The 12,003-nt window shown below is 34.1% G+C and overlaps 1 protein-coding gene across 9 annotated transcripts in view; it reads left to right on the top strand.

Annotated features, from left to right (window-relative positions):
* Positions 1-12,003, top strand: part of CDC14A (cell division cycle 14A) — a 234,144-nt gene that overhangs the window by 188,595 nt on the left and 33,546 nt on the right. For 8 of the 9 annotated variants that reach the window (XM_051993248.1, XM_051993247.1, XM_051993245.1 and 5 more), the window contains 3 exons: positions 3,748-3,863; positions 9,351-9,401; positions 11,243-11,365. In XM_051993248.1, coding sequence (XP_051849208.1) covers positions 3,748-3,863; positions 9,351-9,401; positions 11,243-11,365 — 290 coding nt within the window. The remainder of the gene's footprint in view (positions 1-3,747; positions 3,864-9,350; positions 9,402-11,242; positions 11,366-12,003) is intronic. The other variant, XM_051993242.1, reaches the window with a different exon arrangement.

Here is a 12,003-nt window from a genome sequence, read left to right as displayed (position 1 = left end):
ACTAAGATGGAGGCTTTTATAGGAAAAGGAATGATGTGGACTTATTTTAATCAAATGATACAGCATTAAAATTTATTTTCCTCAACACTGTGCTTAGTATTGTAGATACAGGGCAAAAAATGGGGGGAAAAGGTACCCTGTCCTTGAAGAGGAGAGACAACATGAAAAAACAAGTGTGTACAAAGAAGATATATACAGAATATATTGGAGAATAATCTCAGAAGGAGGGCACTAATTTTAAGAGGGGGTCAAGAAAGGCTTCCTTTAGAAGATGGGATTTTAACTGAGAGTTGAAGGGAACTAGAGGTACAGAATGAGGCAAGAGAAGGGTCCAGGCATGAGGGAATGTCAGTGGAAATGCATAGTTAAAAGGAGTTGGCGTGTCTTGTGGAAGAGACAGAAAGGAGAATCACCAGTGTCACTGCATTGTGGAATACATGGTAAAACTATATAGTTAGGAAGTAAAGACATCTGAAGATACAAGTGATGAATTTTTTTAGTGATTGAGAAAAACACTTAGTGTGAAGTAGTTATGCTCAACTTTCTAAATCACAAGTTGCAGGAAGTTAAGAAATTACTTCCTCATTTTTGAAGACTTCAAGTTCACTAAGCTTCTATTTTAAAAAAATAGATTTTATTTTTGTAGAAGATCAATTTATAACTGGACAAGGGATTGGTACAATATTAATAGAATGTAAAGTATCTGAATAATTAATTGCACATCTATAAAAATGACCTCTTTTTCGTTTCCCTGTCATCTTTTTCTCTTCCTTCTCCCTGTCTTCTTCTTTCCTCTACTCTTATTAGAAAAAAAAAAGTGTTTTGCTTTTATAAGTGACTATTATAATTGCCCAAATAGAGGAGGAAAAACTGTGAAACAAACAAAAGTTGTTATAAACTAGCACATATTGTAAGTAAAATTTCAAATGTGGCAATTCAGCAGTATTGTGTGTGGTATTTAAAACTGGACATCACTCAAGAAAGAAGATGGAAATTTAGGATGACATTATGGTTATGTTTATGTGGTATAGTACAAATAAACATATGGGAATCTTAGAACCCTTGATAGCTTGAAACAGCATTTCATTTGACCAAATGATGTTACAGTTTAGTGAAGACCTGTTGCTTACTCCACTGGTATAAGCTTCAGGATTTTCACTCTTAGGATTTACTCTTTAAATGGAGTAAATTCATTGGTTGCTTCTTCTTGCTCCCTGGTCCACTTTTATATCTCTGCTATGCTCAAAGGCTATCTTCTGTAAGAGGATTTTTCTCATCTCCATAGTTATTAGTGATCTCCCCCTTCCTCCCTTTTCTTCTCCTTTCTTCCTCTGAATTGACATTATTTGGAATAACTTTTATACTTAATCTGTGTAGAGGTTACTTTCTGACCAAGAAAATAGAAGTTCCTTAAGAATAGTGAGAAAAAACCTTTTTTCCTTTGTATCTCTAATGTCTGGCACATTTGATGCTTCATAGCACTTATTGAATGAATGGCCAGGAAAAAGTTTTGTCCCAATTTTTGTTGTTCTGAGAATACTTTTTTTGTTCTTCTGAGAATTATACAACTTTTTCTTTTTTTACATTGTAAAATTCATTTCAGCAGTATTCACATAGTGACAGATGTTAAGGATCTTTTAAGTGTTGTTTATATGTAAAGATTTTTATATTAGTGTTCAGTCATTTAAATTATGTTAAAACCTTGATAATAACAGTTTTATATAAAACAATTTTTGGTATAAAGCCAATCTCTAAGGAAAGGAAAGGGAGTTGAGTTATCAACATACTAAAAGAGGCCTACTATATTTATAAAGTGTCAAGAAACAAACTGTTATTGTAAAGACCAAGAGGAAATCACTCTTCAGAGAGTGGAATTTTGGATGGTTTGTACCAACAAAACAAAAACTGTTGTGAAAGCATTTCTTTCTTGAAAATCTTATTTCATATCTTAATAAAATTCTTCAGGATTTATCTTTAAACCATTATGGAGGTTCTTAACTATTTTTGACACTCTTCTTAATCATATATAATAATGGAAATAAAGGGCATATTTAGAGATAATTTGGTTCAGCTCCCTGTTTTCAGACATTAAGTTTATTAACTATTTCATCTAAGAACATAAAATTACTCTTATTTTTAAAACCTCTAGGGGTATTTGGTGCACAGTATTTTATTCTCAAAAAAGTATTTACATGTGAATGTGATATTTCTATAAATGCATTTATGTTTGTTTCCTTTTTCAGTAAGACTTTCTTGTTCCCTTTCCCCAGATTGTTTCTTCTTATTTTCCCCCCTTTACACATAGTGTTCCAAGCAAGTTATTGACATGATAATAATGCATTTATTTTTTATTCCCTTGTCTTATAAGGCTTTTTGCTTATATTCTAATGACCACTGAATAGTGAAGCTGAAAGCGACTTTAGGGAGCATCTAGATAAATCCCCTGTTTCACAAATGAAACTGAGAATCTGCAGAAATGGCTTTTTTTTTTTTAGGTCACAAAGCAAGTTAGTGGCAGAGCTGGGATGAGAATCCAGGTTATTCCACTCTCAAATCACTGTTCTTTCCATTAAAAAGTCATATCCATGTCACATATGGCTCAGATATCTCATTCTTTCCTTCTTTTTATCAATGTTCACGTATTATTTCTTTACATTTCTATGACTTTTTCTTCCATTACTTTCAGTGCCCAGATTTATATTTGATATTATAGTTTGTTTGGCTTAATTTCCATCATAAAGATGTATTTGATTAATTAATGCCGCTAAACTTTAAACTGACATGTCCTAAATGAAAGTCAGTATGGTATAGGTGGGCTAAAGTGTCACTGGACCATTAGGACGATCCAGAAGACCTGGGTTCAGGGTCTGCCTGTGCTATGTGTGCTAGCTGTGTGATCCTGGACAAGTCACTCAACTTAATTCCAATTCTCTCAATTGCAGACGAGATAGTGACCATTGATAGAGGGAGTTTCCTTACCAGATCCTTTAGAGAAGAAATTCTTCAGCTTCTTTTGTTTTATAGACACCTTGTAAGAATAATTTTTATGCATCTATAAAAATTCATAGGATTACAAAGGAACTAATTAATTAGAACATAGTTAACAAAATAGTCAATAACCAGCTTTGTGGACTCCAGGTTAAAAAACTTCCTGCTTTGTAGTCATCTGTCTATTCATTATTCTTATATATGTGGACTTATAATAATGCCATGACCCTAAAATTCTCCAGAGGAAGTTATCATCCTAGATGGATGGTTAGTTTTTCAGAATGAAATTTTGATGATAGAGAAACAAACCCAATGAAAAATAAAATGGGGAACTCTCCAACAAGATAGATGTGAATGCTTAGGGAATTTAGGATTTTTAAAAAGAGTGCTCCAAAGGAATGGAATAAAGAATAGATAATGCAGAATGATATTTCAAACTTGAATGTTCTATAGGCATCTCATCTTCATACTGTCTAAATTCACCAAGTAAGTGTAAGAAATGAAACTTCAACCCTGGTCTTCTAAATTCTATTTTCTGTATTCTTTCCCCACTACACACAGATGAGTATCTCTCTGCTTTTGAATTTGATGTTTATATGTCCTGGTAATTAATACAACAGTAAAGTCCCCCAAAAGTCATAAATCATCTGTATGTTTATTACATACAACTTTATTGTTGTATTAGAGAGCATTGTAAAAAAGCAAAATTATTGTGGATAACTGTTATACAAATCTTACACTTTTCAAAAATTTTTCCAGGGGAGTACCGATGATGATGTAGATTTGGAAATCAAAACCACCATGACACAGGGAGACAAACTTCGTGCCTTAAAAAATCAAAGACAGCCACGCTCTTCTACAGCTAGTGTTCTTAGGTAAGTTGTTTGGATTGGCTCTGCATGTATTTAATTCAGAATCAGTTTCCTTTGTTCACCACACACACACACACACACACACACACACACACACACACACACTTTGATCTCTTTTCCATATGTCCCTTATATAATCTAATCCACTATCAGTTTTTTAAATTGTTACAATTTCTTGATTTTTCATTTTGAATTCATTCACTTCTTCATGTTATAGACAATAATTAATTTAAGACATTTGTGTAATTACATTTTGTTAAAATGAGGATACAACACTATTCCCTTCTGTTTGCTGCCAAACCCTCCTTCATTCCTCCCCAGCTTAATTTCTGCTTCCGAGTAATATCAAGTTACTTTAAAGCTTTCCTAATTGAACCTGATTTCTGTGCTCTAGACTTTAAATCTAACATTAATTTAACAAATAATTTGAATGAGGAAAGATGGAAGCAATTAATGCAGACAGAAATTTTATAAATCTCTTCAAGAGATCTCCATTTTTCTGTCTTACGTGGTGACAACCAAGGGAATGATGTGGGTAATGATCATGAAGGAGTGGTCAGAAAAGTAAAATCAGAACCAAGAGAGAGCAGCCCACCTGGAACGTGATGAGGTCATTTATACTGAACACTCATTTAGAGTGATATCAGTAAGGGAGACTTGAGAAGTGGTCAGTTGAGAATAGAATAAAGAATAAGCAGGGAGTAGAGAACATTAGGATGAGAGCATGTTAGAAGGATGAAGATTGAGAAGAACTCATTAGGCTTGCAATGAAGTTTGCAATGAAGATTTTCATTTAAAAAAGGAAACTGGCCATTAGATTGCAAAGGGCAGAGAAGTGAAGGGCAGAGGAGAGGAAGTGGAACATACTCTGTTCACAGCTTCTTTTTTTGGATTTGGCTATGAAATAGAGCAGAGAGATAGGATGATAATTTGAGTGCCTGCTAGATTTTAGGGAGGATTTTTCAGAATGGGGGGATTTTCACATCCTGCTTTGCTGTATGTACTGTCTTGGGTCCTCTTCTCTCTCTACATCTCATTAACTCCCAAGGATTTTCTTGTTACCTTAAAGACTCCTGAATCATTATGCCTGACCTTAATCTCTTTTGAGTTCCAGTTACACATCTTCATTTTCCTATTGGTTATTTCATCTCTACTTAGACATGTCCAAAACAGAACTCATTATATTTTCCTCCACTCTATTCTTGACCCTCATCATGTGTCACCTACATTATTGCAGTGACCTCCTAATTAGTCTCCCCTGTTGCACATCTTCCACATAGCTGCCAAAGTGATTTTCCAAAAGTGCAGGTGAAACTCACCTGCTCATTAAGCACTAGTGGCTTCTTAGAGTCTCTAGCACCAAATGTAAACACCTCCCTTTATCTTTTAAATTTCTTCACAATCTGACTCCAGCCTATTATTTATTATAGTATTCCCCTTCCTGCACTCCAGTATCATCTCACCCTGTCTTCTTGCTATTATTTAAACATCATATTACATCCTCCATCTCCACACTTTTGTTCTTACTATTCTTTATTTCTCAGAATGTGTACTCTTATCTCAGCCCTTTAAACTCTTATTTCCTTTAAAACTTTATTCAAGCACCACTTTCAACATGAAGCCTTTCTTTTTCTCCTCAGCTGCTAGTTCCCCCTCTCCCAAATGACTACATATGTAACATATATATATATGTAGACAAATGTCATATGCATAGTGTGTGTGTATACAAATACTTATTTGTAAACATGCTGTTTTCTTTGATTGAATATATAAGTTCAATGAAGCTAGAGACCATTCAATTTTGTGATTGTATCTTCAATACCTGTCTCATAGTACCTTATATATAGCAGGCACTTATTAAATACTTATTGATTGCTGAACATTTTCCATTAACTGCCAGAGGAATTACATCTCTGCTATAAGAATAGAAAACTTCCGTCACTAAATATTATGTTGATAATGGAACTACACTAAAAAGTTCCCTGGTAAAAAGGTATCAAATCTAAAGTTGGTTTTTGGTTATATCAGATCTATGATTTGTGAGATACTTTTTGCTGCTAGTTTAAGACATAAAGGAAGAGCAATGACAATTTCCTGAAATAGGATGGTAAACTCTACATAACAACCCAGTAATTAATTTCTGCCTTCAAGCTACCAGCACAATTCACAGCCAGAATAAAAACAGCCTTGTATTAATTTTCTAATCATAAGTTGATTTTTATTTACACTTTTTTTTACTACTATGCTTTTCTTTGAGCTGCTCTTCTACATGGCTTAAATTGGAACACATCTATCCATATATGTTTTGCATATACATATATAATTATTTCTATATTTAATATATTTATATATTTATGTGCAATTTTGGAAAATAAACTAAAAAACAAAATGAAAATAAACTAAAGCAAAAAACCAAAATCAATTGCACCGATCTTCATGTCTTATATTAGTATTTTAGTACTCAGAAATCAGTCTTGTTTTCTTGAGAATCTGTTTTCTTTCCAATTTTTCCATAAAATCAGTTTTTTTGGGGGTGGGAAGTTCTATGAAACGATAATACAACTCTTATATAGTATTGAGTCAGTCTTTATTCTTTTAGTGTTTACATTTTCTTTTTCATTGTCAATTTTAACAAGTTGACAGTAAAACAATAACAAATGACATTTCATTATGCTAGAAATTACAGAAAAACAAGATTGTATATTGAATGGTAGATCTAAATATCTACAGTTTTTTAAAAATATAAATTAAATTGAAAAAATGCTAAACTATTCTGCTCATCTGTGTTTCTACTGAACTTCATTTTGCTGTTTTCTGTGTATTTTGAAATGTTTCACTGACATTCTTTTCTGTGTTTTTTTCCTTTTCTTTTCTTTTCCTCTCCCCTCAAATTAAGTCCTCTCATAACAAAAAAAGTATGGTCAAGCAAAACAAAAATTTACATTGGTTGTGTTGAAATATATATACATATATATCATTCTATATTTTAGTCTATTCTCTCTATGCTAAGAGATGGAAAGTACTCTAAAATCATAAGTGGTCATTTCATTTATCAAAATTCTTGAATATTTTACAGTTGTTGTACTTTACATCATTGTAGTTGTTATATTATTCTCCTAGTTCCACCTTGCTTCAGTCTGTATCATTTCTTACATCTTGGGGTAACTGTTGAAGCAATGGATTGAATGAATGTTTGGCCCAGAGTTAGGAATACCTGAATTCAAATCCAGCCTCAGACACTCACTACCATTATGAGCATGAGCAAGGCACTTACCTTCTTCCTGCCTCAGTTTCCATATCTGTAAAATGAGAATGTAACGACACTTATCTCTCAGGGTTACTATGAGAATCAAATGAAATAATTTTTAAAGTGCTTATGAGCACAATATCTGTCATATAGAAGCACTATATAAATATGTTTCCTTCCTCAAGTCTTCTAGGTTTTTTTGAAGCTATCACTTTTGTAATTTCTTAAGGCATGATGCTGTTCTTTTATATACATATGCGCGTGCACATATACACATTTATTAGCATCCATTTTGTTTCCAATTCTTTATGACAATAAACCTGTTTCTAGTAACTTTTTTTTTTTATTATATAGGAGTTCTTACACTGTCTTCTGTGCTGAGTAGTGATACTCCTTTGTCAAGGGATCTTGTGGATTTGGTGATAAAGTACTGAATTTTGACCCCAAATGGTTGAATTCAAATTTTTTCCCATGATACATTAGCAACTTTTGAGATCTGGCCTTTTTTTTTTTTGTGACTCTAAAAGACACTTTTGGAGAATTGTTTGTTTCTTCTCCCCCTGTTAAAATTTAAATATTTTATCATGATTAAAATCTTTGAAATATGACTTTCATGTATTTATTTGTCAATTGCATAGTGTTGTGACTATGGTGCTGGGCTTGGAGTTGGGGTTCAAATCTAGTTTCAAACATTAACTAGCTGTTTTTATTTTTTTTGAGTCAATCATATTTGCCTCAGTTTTGTCACATGTAAAATGAACTGGAGAAGGAAATGACAAAATAACACAGATGCTAGTAGCTTTGCCAAGAAAACCCCCAAATGCAGTCATGCAACTGAAACAATTGAACATCATTTACCTGTCAAGATTTCTCTTGACACTTGTGTTTTCATTTCTGCAGTTTTATTCAGCTTTTGGTATTTTCATAGGAGTATTTGAAAGTTCTCTATTCTTTCAAGATTTATTTTGTTTCCCTGTAAGGTAATACTTCCATTTTTCCAGATAAATTATTTTTGGATTGAAATCTTTTCATTTTGCCTTTTGGGATAATTGTTTTCCTGTATTTTTTTTTGCTTACAGTATTTTTAGCATCATCTTGTATGATCCTGATTTGATTCTTTGACATTTGAATTCTTTTTTTCTATTCTATTAAATCCTATAAATTAGATTTGAGGTATATCTTTCTTGGAGGTTTGTGACACTATGTCAGAGCCAGATTCTTCCCCTTCTTTTATTCTTGGATGGGTTTGCTGGACCCTGGTCTTGTAGACCTTTGTATATAGTCTGAATACTGCTGCTTCTGCTGCTGCCTACCACAATTCTAGATGGGGTAGCTGGTTCTTGGTCCTTTTCCTTACACCATCTTCCACAGCCATGGCCTGTGTCAGACAACTGTGCCCAGTGTTGGAAGCAAGACCTCCATTCTCTCTGAATCTTTGTCTTTTACACTTGATCCCTTAAGTCTTAATACAGGTGCTAGTCTTGGTCTCTATTGCATACTTTTTCTTGTACAGTGACCTATCTGTAGTTGGTTATATTTCCTGCTGTTGTCTTAATAGGTCTCAACAATATATCAAATATTGGAGAGCATGATGATTCCAGGGCATCTTTGCCCCATTCTGTCTCTCTGGACAGTTACCTAACAGAGTGTGGCTTTGTTTATTGCTATGATTTGGACAACCCAGGGCTAAGTAAGCCTTGTTTGATGGAAACTGAACTGACTTTGGGCTTCCCATTGCCCACGGATCATCTTCCTGTATAGTCCTGGCCTGGATGGAGAAGATTACTAGTATTTCCCTTTCATTTTATTGATCCTTGCTTCTTCTGGTACCCTTTTTAAAATATTTGTTTTGCTAGGGAGTTTCTGAGGGAAAGTTGCACTTGTTTTAAATTTTTCACTTCCCCTTCTTTATTAGAAATTTTTCTTTACTTTTGGATAAAAAGTTATAGAAGATTCTTTGAATTAGGGTCAAAGCAGGATTCTATTTGTGGAATCAAGAAATAGCCAATTTAAAACAACATTAGCAATATTGAAAACCAGATCTGGGAGAAATAAACATTAAAAAAAAAGCAAGCTTCTTATGTAAAGTTGTTTTTTAAAAACTCCTCTCTGCCAGTTTTATATTTTCACTGGTGGACTTCATGAGGATAACATTTAACTGTCTGATCATATATTTTTATAAGGAAGTAAAACAATTCTCCCTTACTCTTTAGTAATATGTAAACATCTGCTTTTGATTTCAGTGGATTGGAGGAACTGAGACAACATACCAGATCAATATCACAGCCTCTCAGGTACTGATAAAGTCAGGTTTCTGGGAAGCCTATATCTATGATCCTTTGGGATATTCCCTGGACATACTTAAAAACTAATGTAGCACATGGATTTGAAATTTTTTAACTTGTTTCGTATCCATTTTGAAGTGCTATTTAATGTCCTCAAAGTAAGATACTTCATACTATTATAGATTTGGCTCTATGGCCAGAAAAGGGACCTTAAAGGCCACCAGTCCAATCTTTTCATTTTATAGTTGAGGAATCTGAAGCTCAGGGAGGTTAGGTATCTTTCCTGGTATCACATCGGTAATCGGGATCAATGAGCCTACATACTGTGACTCCAAAACCCGTTCTTTTTTCTACTCTACCATATCACCATTCCTAACTAATTTTTATTTTAAATCTCTATTTGTTTCATTGACATATTTAGAGAATTATTTGTCCGTCTAACATTATTGCATATAGTTAGACATTGATAAGAGATACCTAGGATTACAGGATTTTAAAACCTTAAGGAATCTTAGAAATCTAATACAGTATTATCAGTTTAAAGATAACTTCCCCAAAGTCACTTCATTTTTCTCACTGAGTTGAAGGAGAGTATTTCTGCATAGTAAGATTTTCTTCAGTCAAATATTTTTCCCTTGATTGTTACTTTTTCTTTTGGGGGCATATCTGTTACTCTGAAATGGAAAAAATGAATAGCTGTTTTCTTCTTATGGACTTTCTCCCCTTTAATATTTTCTCTTCCCTTTCATTTTAAGGAGGGAATTCATAATTTTCTCCTTACTTGTTTGCAGCATCAGGAATCCATCTTTTTTTGGGGATAGCCAAAGAAGGAGCTGAATAATTACATTGGGGAAGGAATGAGCATTTACTAAATGCTTACTATGTGCCGGTCATTGTGCTAAGTGGTTTACAAATATTAACCCATTTGATCTCCACTACAACCCTGAGAGAGAGGTGCTATTATTATCCACATTTTACAGTTGAGGACACAGAGCAGCAGAGAAAGATTTAATATACTTACGTATCCAAGGTCACCTAGCCAGTAAGTGTCTGAGGCCGAATTTGAATTAGGTCTTTCTAATTCAAGACCCAGTGCTCCATTCACTGTATCACCAGCTGCTTGGGTATTGGTTTTCTTCTTTTTTTAGTAGGTCTAATCAAATACTTAGGAATTTTGTTGGAGAGACTGCTTAGGGGTTGCCATAAAGCAATCCCCCTTGAATCTCTGGAAGCTTGGGAACATTCAATTTGTGTAACTTTTCCCCTCTGTGTTTTAGTGGCAAAGTAGTATGATTTTTCCCATCTGTGTTTTAGTGGCAAAGTACTTTCTAAAGGAGGGTGGGAGACAATGGAATTATGCAATTAAATGAAGTCTCTGTTTCATAGAATATCTTAAGAGAAAGGAGAGACAAATGCGGATTTTTGTAGCAACCTCATTAAGAAGCAAGCCATATTATCTTAAGAGTAAAGAACAGTGAATTTAGAAGATAAGATCAGTTCCAGTTACAAAATATGAACTTGGGCAATTAATTTAACTTAGATCTCTGAACTTTTTTCATTTATAAAATAGAGGTAATATTTGTATCCTCTCCGAGGGTCATTGCAGGGAAAACTCTTTGTAAACTCAGACATATCTTGTAATTATTAGGTCCCTCAGAGTCACATTTCAGTCCAGTGTTCCTTCTATTATTAGACATCAGTAAAGGCTTATACAGAATGTTTGGTATACATGTTTTTTATTAGCTTTATCTAGTTGGGATTTTTTTTTCTTATCTGTGTTTTAAAAGTTATTGAATATTTTTGAAGTGACTGAAATGTAATGTGATGCTTTTCCCCACCTCTCCCCAAAGAGTATGCTCTTCCTCACAAGGCTGCATATCTCCTTTGAAGCCCTCCAAGGTGGTATTGTCACCTTCAGCCTCTGCCAAGAGAATAAATAGAGGTTCATGCTCCTCAGGCTCCAGCACAAGGAGGTATGTTTTTCTCTCTCCTTTTTCTTCAAGGTCTTATCACTTTCCCTGGGGTGTCAGAATGAGAAATTGTTTCAGTCCTAGTCAGTGTGGTGCAAATGACTGTGACTATAGCAGCCAACCTATGGAGCTGTAACCTTTGGGGAGGGGATATTTGTAATTGTAATTGTAAGGTGGAGGGTAAGGCCGGTCTCTATTATGGTTAGTTTTGTATTAGTGGCCTGCAGGGGTGGGGACAGGTTACAGGTTACAGGGGAACTAGTAGGAAAGAGATATTTGGAAAGTTTCGTTCTGTCTCTCTTGTCAGTGTTAAGTCGGGTACCAGACGAAAGAGCAGAACTTTGTGTAAAGTCCTACCTTGTAATTTTTCCCCTTACAGTGATCCAGGAAATAATCTTCAAACTTTGGCAGCCCCTGTGAATTTGTAATCTGTGAATAGGAAATAGTATTTTCATTTCTTATTTTATAACGCACATGATATTTGTGGTTGGAACCTAAATTTGTCAGTGACCGTATACATAGACTTCAAATTGGATGTACATTAAGTTAAATGTTGCATACTAAAATCTGTTGTTTCTTCTAAGAAAGCCATTTTCATTTAATTCCTGCCCTTGAACATAAAGGACCCCAGTAATCTCAGA

The sequence above is a fragment of the Antechinus flavipes genome, chromosome 4 (assembly GCF_016432865.1).
Source record: "Antechinus flavipes isolate AdamAnt ecotype Samford, QLD, Australia chromosome 4, AdamAnt_v2, whole genome shotgun sequence".
In the NCBI taxonomy this organism is placed as follows: Eukaryota; Metazoa; Chordata; class Mammalia; order Dasyuromorphia; family Dasyuridae; genus Antechinus; species Antechinus flavipes.
This window is presented reverse-complemented; position numbering and strand designations above follow the sequence as displayed.